An 18,377-nucleotide genomic window follows, 5' to 3' on the forward strand; every position below is an offset into this window, starting at 1 on the left:
CAAGTCACGGCACGATTTTGACTCCGCAATCACCTAATGTGACATAGTGAGTGTCAGAATGGACAAAAATGTCGTGTAGTGTGAACCAGGCATAAGGTTTCAACTAGAACATGTTTTCATGCTTTATTGGAAAAAAAACACTTTATTTTCATTATTCTCTCTTTGCCAGAAGTTTTAATACCTGTCTTTTTATCCCTCTCCCGAAAAAGGCCCAGTTGGCTCTGACTGGTCAGTTTTTGGGTCTTCTGTATCTCGGTTTCTCTGCACTGTCATTGATTGTAACAAAATTATAGCAGCACTTTCCACCATGAAAAATCAACAAACCAAAGCTTCTATACCAACATTCTCACAATCGACCATGTTCCAGCAGGAATGTGATCAAAAGTCAGTGACATATTAACAAGATTGGCAACCAGGATTTCCCTGATGTTAGCGTATAGTGGCATGTAGCAGTATGGACTATGTAATATAAACTCTTGCAGTAGCAGTAACAGATTATTCTGTGAGGTTTTGCTCACAGTGATTACTTTTACATATGTTTACCTCATTATTTTAAACTTTTGACACACTAAATATAACCATCTGACATTGTAACATGATATATTTGAAGGAAAATAAGGAAAAGCATAGTAGGTCTTTAAACTCAATAAATTAATTCTTGCATCTTTTTTTTTTTAAGATTATTTTTGTGGGCTTTTTACCTTTAATGACAGGACAGTGAGTGAAATGGGGAGACAGAGAGAGAGTGGGGACTGACATGCAGCAGGGGCCGTGAGCCGGATTTGAACCCTCGGCCGCTGCAGGGAGGCAATGCCTCTGTACATGGGGCGCTGGTAGGGTTGGGATTCGTTAAGATTTTAACGATACCGATTCCTTCTTAACTGTCCGATTCCTTACCGACTCCTACATTATATTCATTATACTTGCTATACTTAAACAAGTATATAATAAATACAAATGCAATCATACAAATACAAAAACTTTATTCTAACTGTTGCACAGTACAATTAGATGAAAATACACATTTGTGTGTGGTGTGTATTTCAGATTTAGAGCTTGTATCATCTCCCTGAGAATATATAACAACAAAAAGTGATTCTCTGATTTCTACAGTAACACTATTACCTCAAATTAACCACAGCAATGTAATAAAAAATACTTATATGCATTCATGCTTGGGCACTGTTATTTACGTGACAACACCTGAACAGAACACACATACACATTGGCTGTTTGTTTCTACCGCTCCCCTCGCTGGAAGCGGACCTCCCGCCGCCAGCCTCCGCCTTGATTAAACGCTGAAAATAAAATAAAAGAGGGAGACAGGTGTCTCCTATTTTATCTTATTTTGTTATATTTCTCCCTCTCCCCTCGCTGGAAGCGTTGGACCTCCCGCCACCTGCTCCCATCTCAAACACGGAGGTCTCCCTCTCCGCTGAGCACGCCCAGCCTGTTAAATAGCCTGTAACCATGGCAACTGTGTGCTTTAGTGATTAGATAATGTCGGGCTCGGTCGGGTTCGGACAGAAATATGCGGCCCGTGCCGCAGTCTAATGAAAATGCATATGACTTTTTTTTTTTTTTTTTTTTTACAATTTAGGAACTGTTTGCAGGAACTGCTACACCAAATGTGATGGAACCGGTTCCGGAACTGGAACTTTGGACCCGGTTCTAAAAAAGAACCGGATCCGGATCCTAACCCTAGGCGCTGGCAGGGCTCAACAGTGCGAGCGTGTCACTCGCATTTGCAACTAAAAATAGGTGTGTGCGAACTGTAAAAAATACTTAGGGGCACATGTGCTCATAAAAAAATCAGCCGAGGCAGCCTATATTTTTGTCAATAAAAAAATATGATAATCTAACCGCAAATGTTGGAGGAACTCCAGCAGCCTTCCCTCTTCCCCATGTGACACGATTATGGGCGGTTTTCCAAGCCACTGTCGGCACAATGAATATAAGTCCCACTGTCGGCAGTGTGGAAATAAGTCTGGAGGAAGCGGTGGACCTACGGTGAAGCCTGCTCCGTTCTCCCCGCAGTTAGGGACCGTTCGCCACGGTACCGCTGCTGGGCAGGGTGTAAATAAAGCCCTTTTCACACAGAGCGCGTAAAGCGCAGACCTCCGCCGACGAACCCATTCATTGTGTATGTGCTACCGTGGCGCAAGAGCGCACTGCTCTGCCGCCGAGCTGAGTGGCGCGTGAGAGGGCACATGCCGCGGCCGCCGGCAGCCTGTGCTTGAATTGAAAATTTTTTAATTTCACTGCAATGCGCTGTGATGACACCTTGGCACGTGCAATAGCAGACAACAGCCTGAAGTAGACACGGAAGCGGTCACCATGGAGCTGTAGCTCCTGAACGAGCCTGTACTCCCCCAAATCCTGTCTTGCGCGCCTTGCTCTCCGCTTGCTCTGTGCCCTACCCCGCGGTGGGCGCCGAAAAATCGAAAAAATCGCGCTCTGTGTGAAAGAGGCTTTAGTCAAAGTGTGGCGGAGACGAGGGACTGGGAAAAGCGGCGGACCTCCGAGGAAGCCTGCTCCGTTCTCCCCGCAGTTAGGGACCGTTCTCCATGGCCAGGCTGTCAGCTGGGTGGGAATAAGTCAAATTGTGGCGGAGAAGAGGGACCGGGAAAAGTGGCAGACCTCCGGCGAAGCCTGCTCCGTTCTCCCCGCAGTTAGGGACCGTTTGTCATGGTACCGCTGCTGGGCAGGGTGGAAATAAGTTCTGCAGAGTTTCAGAGGACCTGGAGAATGTTTTAGGATAGTAATAACATTATATAAGATAATCATATTGCAACGATAATATATATAAGATAATAACATTAAAGACAAATTGAAATTGCAATACTTTTTCAAAACTTGATGATTTTACCTTTCTGTACATTTTGTATACAAATTCATTAAATAATTTTGCTTGTAAATGTCTATTTGCATCACGTTTATTAGGGAAAACACATTATTTGATCAATTTACATTGTGCCCCTAAAGTTCTTTGTGCGCTCCTTAGTTTTTCAACTTAGGAGCATCTGTGCTCCTTGGGAAAAAAGTTAGCGTCAAGCCCTGGGCGCTGGCACTATCCACTTGGGGATGAGAATCTTCACAGACATCTCAAAAAGTTATTTTTCAGTTGAAAGTCACTTCAGACATCTTCCTGCTTACTTAATTATAGCATTTCTGTAGTGAAAAGACTGCAAGCAAGTAAGCAAGGGTGTAAACAATGCAGGTTTCAAACTTTCAGGAGAAATTGTGTTTGTAATGTCTTATGTGGAGGGAAATTAATACTTTGTATTTGTCAAACCTTAGAGATACAAACAATGCATTGGTTAGTAACCGTCAATGTAAATCAAAACTTTGTTTACAGGGCATCTTTCAACTTTATCTTCTAACCGCTTCATCCTCTTGAGGGTCACGGGGGGGCTGGAGCACCCTGGACAGGTTGCCAGACTATCGCAGGGCTGACACATAGAGCTCACACCTATGGACAATTTAGAGTTATCAATTAACCTAGTCCCCAATCCGGGGACACCCGGGATCGAACCGGCAACCCTCTTGCTGTGAGACGACAGTGCTAACCACCACACCACCGTGCCGCCCCTTAAACTTTATCAACTAAAAAAATATTTGGAAAATACATCCACAAGTTTTTGATCATTCATGTAGTCCTGTTGGGGGATTCAGTAGTACTTCTGTTCCAGTGTTGCCATTTTGAGTGAATAATGTCAGATAATCATTTCCCCCATCTTATTTAAGTTAAGCATCTTTGAATCTGAAGATGTGCATCTTTGATAGTTGTTAGCTGTTGGTGCTGTGTCTGAGAAGCTAGTGTTTTTTGTAATTCCCCATAATGACCTTTTTTTACCTGCTATTTTAAGATATAACAGAGAAAGTGCCATACAGCTCAGAAGGCTGTGAAATCTTAGTATTTGCTGTAATACTTAAGATACCATTTTCTGACATTTCCAAAAAGTATGCAAGTGATCAGCATCAAATGATCCATGCTCTCTCCAACATATATGACATTTAAGTAACTGCTTATTTGGATGCACTAGGGTGTGATTTACGAAAATTTTCTTCCATTTCCAAGAATTTGTCAATTTGTTTTGTAATTTTCAATTGTACTTTTTACATGTTTTTTTAATCACTATCTGAAATCTTGGCAGTAGACACTTTTTCCGGCTTTTGAAAAATTATATTTATAATCATTAGTGGTCAACCTTTGATATTTTGCCGAAATTATGTATTTCCTTTCCTACGCTTTGATAATCACATTTTTTTCTCCCATGGAGGAATGTGTTTATTACAGAAGAGAAATCTCCTAAAATAATCTCATATTTGCATGCAAAATTCATGTGTCCCAGACCATAGTTTTGTCTCGCATTCTGGAAAACAAAACAAAAAAAGACAGCTTTCCTTTTTCTTGCCCATTTTTAGAAATCACTTTTTAAAGTAGTATCCTACTTTTAGAGTAGTCATAAGCTTTTATTAAATACATACCTTTTTGTTTCACTTTGTAAGACGTTTTATGAAATGAATTAACAGATTAAGCATGCACAGGGTCCTCATTAAGACAGCAGTGCAGTAAAGGTCACGTTGAGTCATAATTTCTTCTACACGAGGAAAATAAATCATTTTAATGAACCATTTTAGCTGCAACATTTTGAGTCAACGAGGCAATTTAATAGATTCTAATTCTTTTATGGTGGGTGTGAATGTTTTTAAAGATGTGTTCTTTCCCCTTCTGGTTAAATTAAAGAAAAAATTGCTGCTAAACTGCAAGCCTCCCTGATCCTTTTTAAATGTGAGCTGCTTAGAGGATGAAACACCAGCACAGCACTTCACCTGCAAAATCAGAAACATGTGTGCCAAATATGAATTCAACAGTGTCCTCATTCAGTAAATGACAAAACTGATAGGAAACTTCATTGGATCCATCATGATTTGTTCTCATGTGAACAGGCTTAAGTAGTTTTATGTAGTAAACCAAGTGCCGATAGTTACATGGAGCTGTTTTTTTAATCTTAGAAATGTAATCAAACCGATTGATAACTCATATTAAAGTCAGAGAAAGTGTCCTGTTGCAGGGGCATAGTACCAAATAATTGAGCCAACAACTGTACCCAAACATGAACCATACAGAATTGATATCAGCTTCTTCACCTGCTTATAGCCTACGGGCAAACGCATCACATGCTGTGCGTAGGGCACCAGTCTCAGAGGGAGCAGCAAAACAGCCCAATATGATTATCATCAGTCAAAATCTTATGTATTGCATTAACTCTCTCAGAGAAGGCCCTCTCAGACACAACACGGTTTGAACTGTGCTGCTGCAGGGTTCAGTGAACAGTGCAGCAGCAGCACCGGGCTGAGAGGTGCGCTCACACTTGCAGGTGATTATAACAGTTATTAACTCTGTCACTTCCCCCTGCTGAGCGATCTTTTTTGAAACTTAAGCTCATTAAAACATACCTGCCTTCAACAAGGGACAGGAACATCAGCATCAGTGCACAACTCGCTCAGAAGCTGTCATAGTGACCTAATTAACGACCTTGCAGCCAGGAAATGTGTGCCTCTGTAGAGCCTCCCACAACTGCTGAAAAATGCCTGTCCTTTAGTTCTTCTGCAGTCCTTATGAAAAACATCAGTCAGAAGCTGTTTTCTCTCAGTTTGCTTTCTTTCTCTTTTCTTTCTTCCCTTTCTGTTTTGGAAACCAATTTCCCTTTCTTGAGGAACATCACAGTGTAAGGTGGTGCTCCAGCAGCATAAGCCGCCACTCACTCGCCTCTAGCTGCGTTAAAAGACAAAACCAAGGGGTGAGAGAGGCCTCAGAGGCCCTAAACAGTTTTTTTTTTTTTTAAATACAAAAATCTTTCAACTGATTTATTCAGCCAATTATGATTCAGGCATTAGCCAGCTCTTTACCCCCGCCAGGGTGCTGGAGGGGGCATGGGAGTTCGCCCAACCAGTCCACATGTGTTTTGTGGATTTGGAGAAGGCTTACGACCGTGTCCTCAGGGGCATCCTGTGGGGGGTGCTCCGGGAGTATGGGGTTGGTGGCCCTCTGCTAAGGGCCATCCAGTCCCTGTACCGAAGGAGCACAAGTCTGGTTCGCGTGGCTGGCAGTAAGTTGGACGTGTTCCCGGTGAGGGTTGGACTCCGCCAGGGCTGCCCTTTGTCACTGGTTCTGTTCATAACTTTCATGGACAGAATTTCTAGGCGCAGCTGAGGGGTGGAGGGTGTCAGGTTTGGTGACGGGAGGATCTCGTCCCTGCTATTTGCGGATGATGTGGTCCTCCTAGCTCCATCGAACAGTGACCTCCAGCTCTCGCTGGGATGGTTCGCAGCCGAGTGTGAAGCGGCTGGGATGAGAATCAGCACCTCCAAGTCTGAGGCCATGGTCCAAGGGTGGATTGCCTACTCCAGGTTGGGGGGGAGGTCCTGCCTCAGGTGGAGGAGTTTAAGTATCTCGGGATCTAGTTCACGAGTGGGGGTAGGATGGAGCGGGAGATTGACAGGTGGATTGGGGCGGCGTCAGCAGTGATGTGGACGCTTAACCGGTCCGTTGTGGTGAAGAGGGAGCTTAGCCAGAAAGCGAAGCTCTCGATTTACCGGTCGATCTACGTTCCAACCCTCACCTATGGTCACAAGCTTTGGGTAGTGACCAAAAGAACGAGATCGTGAGTACAAGCGGCCGAAATGAGTTTCCTCCGCAGGGTGGCTGGGCTCAGCCTTAGAGATAGGGTGAGGAGCTTGGACATCCGGGAGGGACTTGGAGTAGAGCCGCTGCTCCTCCACATCGAGAGGAGCCAGTTGAGATGGTTCAGGCATCTGGTAAGGATGCCTCCCGGACGCCTCCCTTGGGAGGTATGTCGGGCATGTCCAACCGAGAGGAGACCTCGGGACCGCCCCAGGACACACTGGAGGGATTACATCGCCCAGCTGGCCTGGGAACGCCTCGGGGGTCCCTCGGAAGAGCTGACAGAGGTGGCTGGGGAGAGGACTGTCTGGGCTTCTTTGCTGAGGCTGCTGCCCCCGCGACCGGATAAGCGGAGGACGACGAGACGAGACGAAAAAATGCAAATAAATCCAAGCGTTTCATTCCAAACTTTTTTAAGCATTTTTTTTGCTACATTTTCATTTGCAATTTAAAATACTTGTGCATAAAGAAGTACAGATCAGTAGCGCACCTGAGCAGGTGTGTGCACTCGTATTTGGAAGTGTTTTAAATAGTAAGGTCTTAGAAAAAATGCATGTGTGTTGGGAGTACTGAGCATTCGCTGGATAATTGAGACTTGGATTATACTGCGTGAGTTGTTTGTAAATGGATGTTTTGATATGTAGTTTTGCTATTGTTGAACACGGTTCCCAATGACTTCAATTAATCAAGATTTTCTCAGTTTTTTGATTTTTTTGTTCATAACAGAGGCATGCAAAAAAACAAAACAAAAAAAACAAACAGGTTTTCTTCACAAATTCAACATAACACAGTGTGAGTAATTGGCATACAAATGATCAAATTGTTGGTGAAGTGTGCCTTTAACATGTGCACTTCACCACCAGCCAATGCCATCAAGGGCTTGTCATTATTATTGGTAGTAACGCCTACTGAAGCTTTTATTCTGGTATTAGAGGAGTAAACACTTGGTAAATGATTCAGTGTGTTGTACTGAATGGGTTAAAGATTTGATCCTTTGCACACATACTAAATCTGTGTCCTGTCTGCAGTAGCCGGTGACAGAAAGGAGACTGTCAAACTGGAAATGAGCAGCTTGCTGTGTTGTTTTGAAGTAACATCAACATTTATGTATGTGAAAGACAAAGACAGTCTTCCTGGAAGTCACCGTCCAAAACATATTTACAGCATGTAAATCCTGTAAAATCACAACTTGTCATATCCTGCATTTCTGTTTGTGTGCAGATTAAATGAGATGGCGTGCTGATCAGTCAACTTTCAAAGTTGTTGGCAGTCAGAATTTGTTATCTTTGGACAGAGGCAGGCTAGCTGTTTTCCCCTGTTTCCAGTCTTACAGACATGAGAGTGGTATCAGCATTTTCATCAAACTCTAACAAAAAAGGAATTAGCATATTTCCCAAAAATGTTGAATTTTTTACAACTTCGGAAAACTTACCATGATCAAAAAGACAACAGCAGAGTTGGAGGCATATTAGTATTTCACTTGAAACTCACTGGAACCTTGTATACTGCAGTGTACTGCTAGGAGGTAAAGAGGAAACTGAGACAGGTCAAAAACAACTACAGGGAGAAGATTGAGGTCAAAATGGGACAGAACAGTGTGAAGGAAGTGTGGGATGGGATGAAACGAATGACAGGCAGCGGCAAGCCTGCCTCCTTGACACAGACCGACCCCCCCCACCCCCCCCCATGTGCCTAAACAGCATGTCTGTGCCCTCATCTATCATCTCTGCCCCCATTCACACCTCTGCTGGGAACCCTCTTCTCCTCCACACACTGGACCCCACCAAGATTGTCAAAAACATGACAGCCTGGCACTCTCTCAGTGAACCCTACAATTCAAATGTTTAGAGAACATAAGTCGCTGAGTAACATTTATTATAAAAAGCAGCTGAGTGCGGTTGACAGTCGACTTCAAAGGGCAGGTACATACACAGATGCACTGGTTTTGCGAGAGGACATCTCTCCAATTTTCCACCGTGCTGTTTTAAAACTTCAGTTTAGTCTTGCGTTATCGCGGGGAAGGGCACTGCCATCTGACTGCTCTGTAGCCCCCACTAGTGGTGGGCAGCTGCATGACAGTTAATGGATAACTTCGGTATTTTTCAACCTGGGCTCTATTTCCCCATGTGTATGTGTGCGTATGATTCATGGGTACCACTCATTCTAAAATTGGTTCAGTATTGAGGCATGAAACGAGCTAAAACGGTAATGGGGGCAAATTTGTCCCGTATAAAAGTGCTTTTTTTCGCCACTGACCGGTTCAGATCGCCAGTGCTATCTCTGTAGATAGCATATTGTAGCGGCCCTGGGGCAGTGGTGAGTGTAAATGGGTGGAGTCAGCTGTCAGTCAGTGTTGGAGCAGAGAGGGGGAGGGCAGCCCTGCTGGGTACTGTAAGTGAGTATGTGTGTATGAAGTGTGTGTGTGTTACGCTAGAAGAGTCAGAGTTTGGGACAGAGTCTTTTACGTGGTACCCCCTTTTTGGAGCGCTCAAATAAACAGGCCTTTTTCCCGAATGCAAGAACAGGATGTCACGCAACACCCCGTACAGCTTTCACAGGCTGCCTTTGTCGGACGGCGAGATGCTGAAGTTGTGGCTAGTTGTGCTACAAATGGATGCTAACACTCCTCTCCAGACACTGCGCCTTGCAGACCATCGGGTCTGCAGTGCTCACTTCTCCCAAGATGACTACTGCCAGCCGAAGAAGAGAAGACATCCAATCCCGAAACACCTCTTCCTCAAGAAAACGGCTGTCCCACGAGTACAGAGCGTTACAGACACAGTGGAGCAAAGCTCGTGACATCACACAGCCTAGAGGTAAGGGAAAAGATAAGTTAATATGCTATTTACAGAGATAGCACTGGCAATCTGAACCGGTCAGTGGTGAAAAAAACACACACTTCATACACACATACTCACTTACAGTACCAAGCGAGGCCGCCCTCCCCCTCTCCGCTCCAACACTGACCGACAGCTGACTCCACTCATAGCACTGGCGATCTGAACCGGTCAGTGGCGGAAAAAAGCACTTTTAATGCGCAAACTTATATGGGACGTATTTGCCCCCGTTACCGTTTTAGCTCGTTTCGCGGCTCCGGTTGCATCGGCCTCCCTCAATACTGAACCAATTGTAGAACGAGTTGTACCCATGAATCATACGCACATATACACATGGGGAAATAGGGCCCAGGTTGAAAAATACCGAAGTTGTCCTTTAAGCTGCCTTGTACATGAATAAAACACTTATTGGTTTGACCATCTAATATTTCTGGTGCCGACTAGCAAGGGGGCAGATGTTGAATCGTTTAGACAACTCAGACTAATCTCGTGCATCCCTAGGTTTTAGTAAAGGAGTCTATGGTTAAGTATATGGTATTTATTATTTTGTTTTGAATAGGGTATTGAGAGTCCTGAGATTTCACTGGTATTGGTATCAATTACAAAATTTCTGGTATCATGATGGACCTGGTCTGCTGGCAAGGAGGCATCAAGGCTGGTGAGGCCAGCAGACTCAACAGGCTGCTCAGGAAGGTCAGCTCTGTGGTCAGGCTGGAACTGGACAGTCTGTAGTCAGTGAAAGTCAAAATCAAAACCCTCCTAGATGATGCCTCTCATCCTCTACATGATGAGCTGTGGCAGATGAACAGCTCAGTCAGTCACCAGGTCATCTCACCCAGGTGTAAAACAGTGTGCTTCAGGGGCTCATTTATGCCCACTGCAGTCAGGCTGTACAACAGCTGTGGAGACCAGAGACTATGACATTCACTTTGATCTGTCAGCCTCTGGCTATTCTGTCAACCCTTCACCTTGTCTTAACTCCTGTGGTTGTTTTACAGCGTCAGCACTAACCACAGGAAGTTGTAACAGTGCAGTGTGTTTTACTTTGTTTAGTTCTTGGTTGTGAGTTGGACATTTTGATATTATGTGACTTTTAAAATTGATTTTCCTTTACTCTCTCTCCCTCCTATCAGGGTAGATACCACTCGCGTGGAGTTCACCATCTCCCTCAGAGAGAACTGGTCTTTACCCTTCCTGGCGCTGCAGGTCGCCGCTATCACCTGTTACCTCAGGCCTCAGCTCACCTCCTTACAGCAGGTACACACAAACCCACACTAAATCAAAGCTATTGAGCACATCGATTGGCCTTGACACCCAATCCGTCTGCTTAAAAGTCCTCCATCTCTGAAGGAGGCAGCAGAACAGCAGGAATGCATATATATATATGCAGTTGGTGACATGTTTAAGTATCTAATCCCATTGTGTTGGTGTGTGTGTGTTTCCCTCCTCAGAAGGTGATGGTGTGGTTGATGTACGTGACAACGTTCTGTTTCTGTCTAACATGGCAGTTCAACCAGTTCATCCTGCTTGTTCAGGCTCTCATCATATACACTCTGGACTGTGTCGACTTTTTAACAACTACACAGGTATGGCTACAAGACAGACCAGATTCCTAAAGAATCAATTCCATGGAAATATAATGCGAACTGGATACTGGACCCCAAAATGGTGCCGATTCAGCTGAATGAATATTGCTTGGCAAGTGCATAAGCGAAATAAGTGGTTGCTTAGTGCTGTAACTTAAGCACTCAGTCACAACTTCTTCCCTCTTCTCACCTCTCTTTGCCACTGTTAGGAGGAATTTCTATACTATACACTTAATGGATTGATTGATTGATTGATTGACCTTAAGTTCCTAACCCTCATGGGTTTTCAAGACACCAAAAGTACAGTTGCAGTGGTTAAACATTTCATTTTAATATACAATTACAGGTTATTTTAAAGGTCCAGTGTGTAGGATTTAGGGGAAATATTGGCAGAAATGTTTTATAATATTTATATCTATGCTTTTATTCGTTTAAAATGAGTTGAAACTAAGAATCATTGTGTTTCTACTACCTCAGAATGAGCTGTTTTTCTACATACAGAGCTGGTCCTCTGGTGTCAGCTCATGGTGTCCGCCATGTTGTTTCCCAGCCCAAAACAAACAAAGAAAAGAAAAAAACCCACTGGCTCTAGATAGGGCCAATGGCGTTGTTGTGTTTTCCACCATAGTTCTTCTACATGCTTGCAATGTTGCAATCTTACCCCTAGAAGCCATCCTCCACACTAGACCTTTAAAACCCAGTCTTAATCAAAATATTTTTCTATCACAAGCTTCGTGAATAAAATCTGCCACAAAAAAGATTCCTTTTCTGAAGCACAATTCAGGTTTTTCACAGTCATCCAGCCAGAAGTAATCCACATAATTGATGTCATTTTACTTTAAAGCACATCCTTATTTCCTCAAAATTTCCTCAGTAAAATGAACTTAATTCTCAATTTTATCTCGCTCACACAACAAAAGAAGTCTGGCTGTGTCTGAGTGGAAGCAAAGCTGCCGGTTTCAAGAGCTGACAGTAATGTTCCTGAGCGTAACTGTGCCCATAGAGATCTTTTGTCTTTTGTTTAATCATACTTCACATCAAGTTCTACACTGTAGTAAGTTTGCAATTTTGGGACAGAGTCACAATGTTTTTGGGTTGTCCAAAAAACATAGTGATTACATCTGTTCATCTGTACATCCCACTCTTGTGGAAGTGATATCACAAGAATGCCTTGGGGGAATGTTTTTAAATTTGGCACAAACGTTACTTGGACTCAAGGGTGAACTGATTACCTTTTGATGGTCAAAGGTCAAATTAGCCTGGTAAGACCATCCTGATGATGTGAGCTCAACATTCTGTTTTGGTCTCTGTATCAGCCTGGACTCTGTGTTACCTCATTTCCAGAAAGCAAGTTTGTCTGTCGAGGCGAGCACTCCTGCATGTTGAGCTCACGTCATCAAGATGGTCTTACCAGGCTAAAGGTCATTGTGACCTTACGTCTGTCTCACTCTTGTGAATGTGATATGTAAAGAAGGCCTTGTGGGAATTTCCTCAAATTTGGCAGAAGCATCCACCTGGACTCAAAAATGAACTGATTAGAATTTGGTGGTGAAAGGTCAGAGGTCAAGGTTACTTTTACCACGCAAAACATGTTTTGGCCATAGCCCAGGAATTTGTATGCTAATTATGACAGAATTTCACACAAATCTCTAATAGTATAAAATGATGAAGTGATGACATTATATATCCAAAAGGTCAAAGGTCAACTTTACTCTTACATCATAATATTCTGCAAAAACACTTTTCTGGCCATTACTCAATGTCATTCAGCTTAGGAACAGGAGCTCAGAAACAGAAGGAGAGACATTTGGTCAGATACTGGATTAGTGAAGCTAATCTTAGGTGTCCACCCTAAAACTGTGCTGATTGTATAGATCTTCTGTGTTGCTGGGGGCAAGATGTAAACTTTAAGTGCAACTTGACTGGTTCACAGAGGCATACAAGAGAAACATTTTGATCCTACTCTTCTTAATATCACAAAGTAACTCGTTCTGGAAAATTAATGACAAAGTGTTCAAATAAAATAAGTATTTCAACTCATTAGCCCAGAGATGACCGGGCAAATTGTCCTAAATTAAATGTCTTTTTTGTCAGTGTCTGATCAGACATCTTCACAAGTCTATTCCAAAGATGAAACATTGGAGATTTATGTCTGATGTTTGGAGGTTTCCATTTCATATCTCCACTAATGGCCAAAACTAAATTAAATTTGCAGACTTGAATAGCTCTATGATGCAGTGTTACAGCTTGTAAGTTCATGGAAACCCCAACAGTATACTTTTTTTTTTTTTTTTGCTGGTGTCTGCAGCCATGTGACATGTAGGATACTGACTTAAGTTTCATAACGCTATGTATGTGTTTCTCTAGGTGACCACTATGTACCTGGTTCAAGTGAGCAGTCTGCTGAGTGTGTGGCTCCTCCAGTTCTGTAACTCCATGATACTGGGATCACTGGTCCTAAGCTTCATCGTAGCTGCGCTCTTCATCAGACACTGCCAGGTTGGTGTGTGTGTGTGTGTGTGTGTGTGTGTGTGTGTGTGTGTGTGTGTGTGAGTGATAGAGAGAGTAATGAATACAGAGAATTAAAGTAAAAGTTCTAAATCGGAAAAGGCAGGAGTTGGGAACGCTGAAAATTAATATAACACTGTTAGTGTATCAGCGTCCCACAGAGAAAGATCCAGACAGTTGTGGTAGCTTGTTTACAAAACACAGATGGAAGATTAACCTGCATGATGTGAAGAGGCCTGTGCAGCAGTCTGTTTCTGCAGAAGTTAATTCCAATTTGTATGCTGGGGACACATTTTCCTGTCAGGTCTAAATGTAATTTAGTTAAATCAGATCTTATCACAGTAACAATTACAGAAACATTTAATGTGACAGGATGAAAGTGGAATGGAGAGAAAGATGGAGGAAGGTTGAGAATCAGAAATTGGAGAGAACGATTTCATTTGTGGCTTTACATAATTTGTATACTGTAACACATGCTCCTATGGTGAGATGTTTTAATTAAAAACAGGCATGTTTAACCCATTCTAATATGTTCAAGAGGTGTGGACGTGACTCACATGACTTGACTTTTGACAGCCTTGATTTGATCTCATTCCAAGTCCAAACATTAAAATAAATGTTATTAAAAAACTGCAGCATTATCAACTCTTCATTTTCCAGACAACAGACTGCACTTTATTTAAATCTTTTACTAGTTTAAATAAAAAACTCTTTGACAGCAAATTATTTCAGATGTAGCTAATTAATATTAATGACAAAAATGAAAGTGTTGGCTGCTGTCTGGTTGATGTGCAGGCTGGTGTTTGTGCTCAGCCAAGCATCATTTGTCAAATAAAAGAAACATCACTCTGTAAAATGACTCAATTATCACAAGTGGACAGTGTGTTTTCGAGGTTTAGCAAGACCAGCAGTTGTTGTTTCACATCAGTTTCAGTTGTCTGAGTCTCTCAGCTCAACTTTCATTCCTATGATTTACTTAATTTCAACAAGAGAACAAGTTTTATTCACATGCAGCATTTTATGTTACATTCTGATTTGTTAAAATTCTATATAACCCAGGGCTTTACAGTGCAACAAATATGTAACATACGCTACCCAAAAATCAGTCTGCTGGAGCACCTGCAGCTTTGCGCTGCATGTGTGAGACAGAGCTTAAAGGTCTCTTAAAGGGGAACTAATGTTTTTTCAACCTGGGCCCTATTTTCCAATCTACTTTTGTCTAAATGAGTGATAGGATGTTCAATATTTGACATTTCTCCAGTATGAAGCTAGGGCTGACCTGCCTGCAGCCCGTGAGCGTGCGCTATATTAAGTAATACGGCACTCAGGCAGCGTCAAACAACATCAAAATACGTCCACTAAAAGTGCATTTTTATCACACAGATAGGCTCGGAAAGGAAAAGGAGAAATGAATGTCTGTGTTTACCTTTCACTGGATTCTGACATGTTCCTCTGCCTGTTGCTGCTCCCTCTCTCTCCTCGTCCACTCTTCAGTTTCAATGAGCCCTGGTTCCGTGTACATCCGTGTACTCCGTGTTCAAATAAATACGGGCGGTCATCAAATTCAAATGGCTCATCCAGATCCAGTTGGTCAAAATTGGGTAAAAGTTTGTACATGTTCACTCAGAGTGAAAGTCTGGCTCTGAAATCTCACGTCTCGCGAGATTTGAGTTGTTGCAGGAAGTTACCACTGGAGTGACCTTATAAATGCGAGGAGTTACTCTGTTTGGAGTAGTCATGGCTGAATTTTTACCTGAATTTTTGACCAACTGGATCTGGATGAGCCATTTGAATTTGATGACCACCCGTATTTATTTGAACATGTAGTACACGGACGTACACGGATGCAGAGCTCATTGAAATTGAAGAGTGGACGAGGAGAGAGAGGGAACAGCAACAGGCAGAGGAACATGTCTGAATCCAGCTAAAAGGTAAACACAGATATTCATTTCTCCTTTCTGTTATGTTGTCAGATAATTATGCTAACAATCTGAGCCTATCTGTGTGATAAAAATGCACTTTTAGTGGACGTATTTTGATGTTGTTTGACGCTGTCTGAGTGCCCTATTATTTAATATAGCGCGCGATCACGGGCTGCAGGCAGGTCAGTCCTAGCTTCGTACTGGAGAAATGTCAAATATTGAACATCCTATCACTCATTTAGACAAAAGTAGATTGGAAAATAGGGCCCAGGTTGAAAAAAACATTAGTTCCCCTTTAAGAACACCTTGAGTGGATCTCTCCAAATTTGATACAGACATTCACTTAGACTGAAGAATATAATGAGAATTTGGTGATTGAAGGTCAAAGGTCAAGGTCAGTGTGACTTTTTTGGCCATAACGCAATAATTCATAGGCAAATTTATGACAAAACGTTGCACAAATGTCTAATAGCATACAGTAGTGAATTGATGACATTTTATATGCAAAAGGTTAAAGACATCACATCGCAATTTTCTGCATAAAGCACTTTGCTGGCCATTACTCAGCATCATATCTCAGGAACAGAAGGGGTGACATTTGGTCAGATACTGAATTGGTGACACTAATCTTGGGTGTCTGTGCTGATAGTATTCAAATAGTCTACAATGGGCTTACTGTATACTTATATACCCATGCTACAATTTTGTGGCCTGTACTGTACAGCACATAATGACTTGTTTAGGACTCAGAAAAAAGTTTAGTTGTTGGACTTGACTTGAGACTTGTTGGTCTTGAATCTGAGGTGGAACTTTATAGCCAAGACTTGAAACTTACCAGTGACTTGCAGAGCAATTACCTTGTCTCACTTCTGAGTTAATATGTGAATGATCTGAAAATGCCAGACAGTGTTGACATTTAATGTCTACATTGATAAAGAGATACATGTACATAAAGTGTGTACAAGTGAAGATGTATGTGTCTGCTTTCTTCAAATTTCTAAATGCAAAATTGCATTGAGAAAAAAAAACTGCATGTATTGACAAATATGTTGTTGCTGTCTGCTCATACAGTCTAGTCTGAAGACAGGAGGCCTGCTGGTTCGTCTGGGCAAACTGCTTCTCCACAGTGCTATGGTTCTCCTCCTCACTGTCACCATCAACTACCTGGCCAAGGTGCTCCTCTTCTTTTTCTTCCTTTGCTCTGATCCTTCCTCACTCCTCCTTGCACTTCCTATTTCCAACACATTTTCTCCTTGTCTGTCTGCTCTGGTCTTTTATTGTTATGTTTTGTTTTGTACTCTGTACTGCTCATCTCTCTTCGTCCCCTCCTCTCCTTCATCTGCTCGTCTCTTTTCTGTCTTACTGCTTCTTCATTACCTCTTCATTTCCCTGTTTCATCACTGTCTCCTACCTCCCTGTATGGCAGCCCTCCTCTCCTCCTCATTTATATCTAAAACTCGTAGGTATGATGTAAGCTCACCGTATGATCTCAGCTTAGGTTACTTATTTATACTCTCAGCATGCTGATCTTTAGCCCTGACAAGGTGACCTTATCTGTGTTTGTGTGTGTGTGTGTGTGTGTGTGTGTGTGTGTGTGTTTTCAGAAAGCACTTCAGCTCAGATCAGATGAACACATCTTTAAATTCATCAAGTCAAAGTTTGCCTTGGGGCCAACAAGGTATGAACACACACTTGTAGATGCATACATGCTGTACACACACACACACACACACACACACACACACACACACACACACACACACACACAAACAGATTCATGTGTTCTTGAAAAGTTTACTGTCATGAATCCATACTTTGCAACAAGGATGTACTCACACACAGTGCTGCATACATAGAGTCTGCACAGACTGCACCCTTACACCTCTTGACTTGATCCAGCTTGACTGTATTACTCACTAAGCACCAGTATTGTAGCACCTGGAGTGTTAGTGTGTGTGAATAATAGATGTCGGGGTAACGCCATCAGGCCTCTCATCGATCAGAGACAGTGCGTGTGTGTGTTGAGCAGCTCAGCCACTGGATAGCTGCTCCAGGGTGGCAGATAACACAGCTCACAACCCAACGCCACACAACTTGCCCTTCAATTATTCAGGAGGCTGGAAAATGCAATGCTTACTCTCCGCTCTATCTCTGCCTCTCCCTCTGTTCTGGTTTCTCTCACTCGCTGAGACTGATTTCTTTGCTCTAATGGTATCTGTTTCGTATGCCTGGAGTTTTGTAAAATCTCAATTCTAGGGATGGGACAGTATAGGATTTTTTCATGGATTGCAATAAAAAGCACAACTTGATGGCGGTGAATTTCCATTACTTGGATAATTGTGAATAGCGTTTCCAGTAGCACCCAAAGACATTGCTAGGCAACCAGCAATAAGAGTCTCTGCAAAAAACAGGCTGCATACACACCACTTTCAAAACCTAAAAGATCTACATCGATCATTGGCATATTTCATATTGTAAGATGTGAAGCCATTTCAAATAAATGGCTTTTAAAGATTGTTAACTGAAAAAAGATGTGTGCTTTCTATAATGTAATAATACAACTATTTTGTTCTTCACCAAATGTAAGGCAAAACGATTTCAGTATGTTTTAGTGCCATTTTAATGATTAAAGGGTTAATATTGTGAATATTTTGGCCAGGATAATTGTGGCATGAAATTTTCATATTGTCCCATGCCTCCTCAATTTTCATTTCAATTTTGTATCAGTATGGCTGTTCACCAGAAGCAATTCTGCCGCTGTAATGGTTTACCCATTATAGCGGCTTACATTATGAAAAAACACAAATTTCTATTGTAATTTTATACCATATTG

The 18,377-nt window shown here is 42.4% G+C and overlaps 1 protein-coding gene across 4 annotated transcripts in view; it reads left to right on the forward strand.

The window, feature by feature from the left end:
• The window catches only part of dpy19l3 (dpy-19 like C-mannosyltransferase 3), a 111,409-nt gene that overhangs the window by 29,119 nt on the left and 63,913 nt on the right, over positions 1-18,377 (forward strand). For all 4 annotated transcript variants that reach the window (XM_049602624.1, XM_049602625.1, XM_049602615.1 and 1 more), the window contains 5 exons: positions 10,662-10,785; positions 10,980-11,114; positions 13,482-13,613; positions 16,616-16,717; positions 17,149-17,222. In XM_049602624.1, the coding sequence (XP_049458581.1) occupies positions 10,662-10,785; positions 10,980-11,114; positions 13,482-13,613; positions 16,616-16,717; positions 17,149-17,222 (567 nt within the window). The remainder of the gene's footprint in view (positions 1-10,661; positions 10,786-10,979; positions 11,115-13,481; positions 13,614-16,615; positions 16,718-17,148; positions 17,223-18,377) is intronic.

The sequence above is a fragment of the Epinephelus fuscoguttatus genome, linkage group LG2, assembly GCF_011397635.1.
Source record: "Epinephelus fuscoguttatus linkage group LG2, E.fuscoguttatus.final_Chr_v1".
In the NCBI taxonomy this organism is placed as follows: Eukaryota; Metazoa; Chordata; class Actinopteri; order Perciformes; family Serranidae; genus Epinephelus; species Epinephelus fuscoguttatus.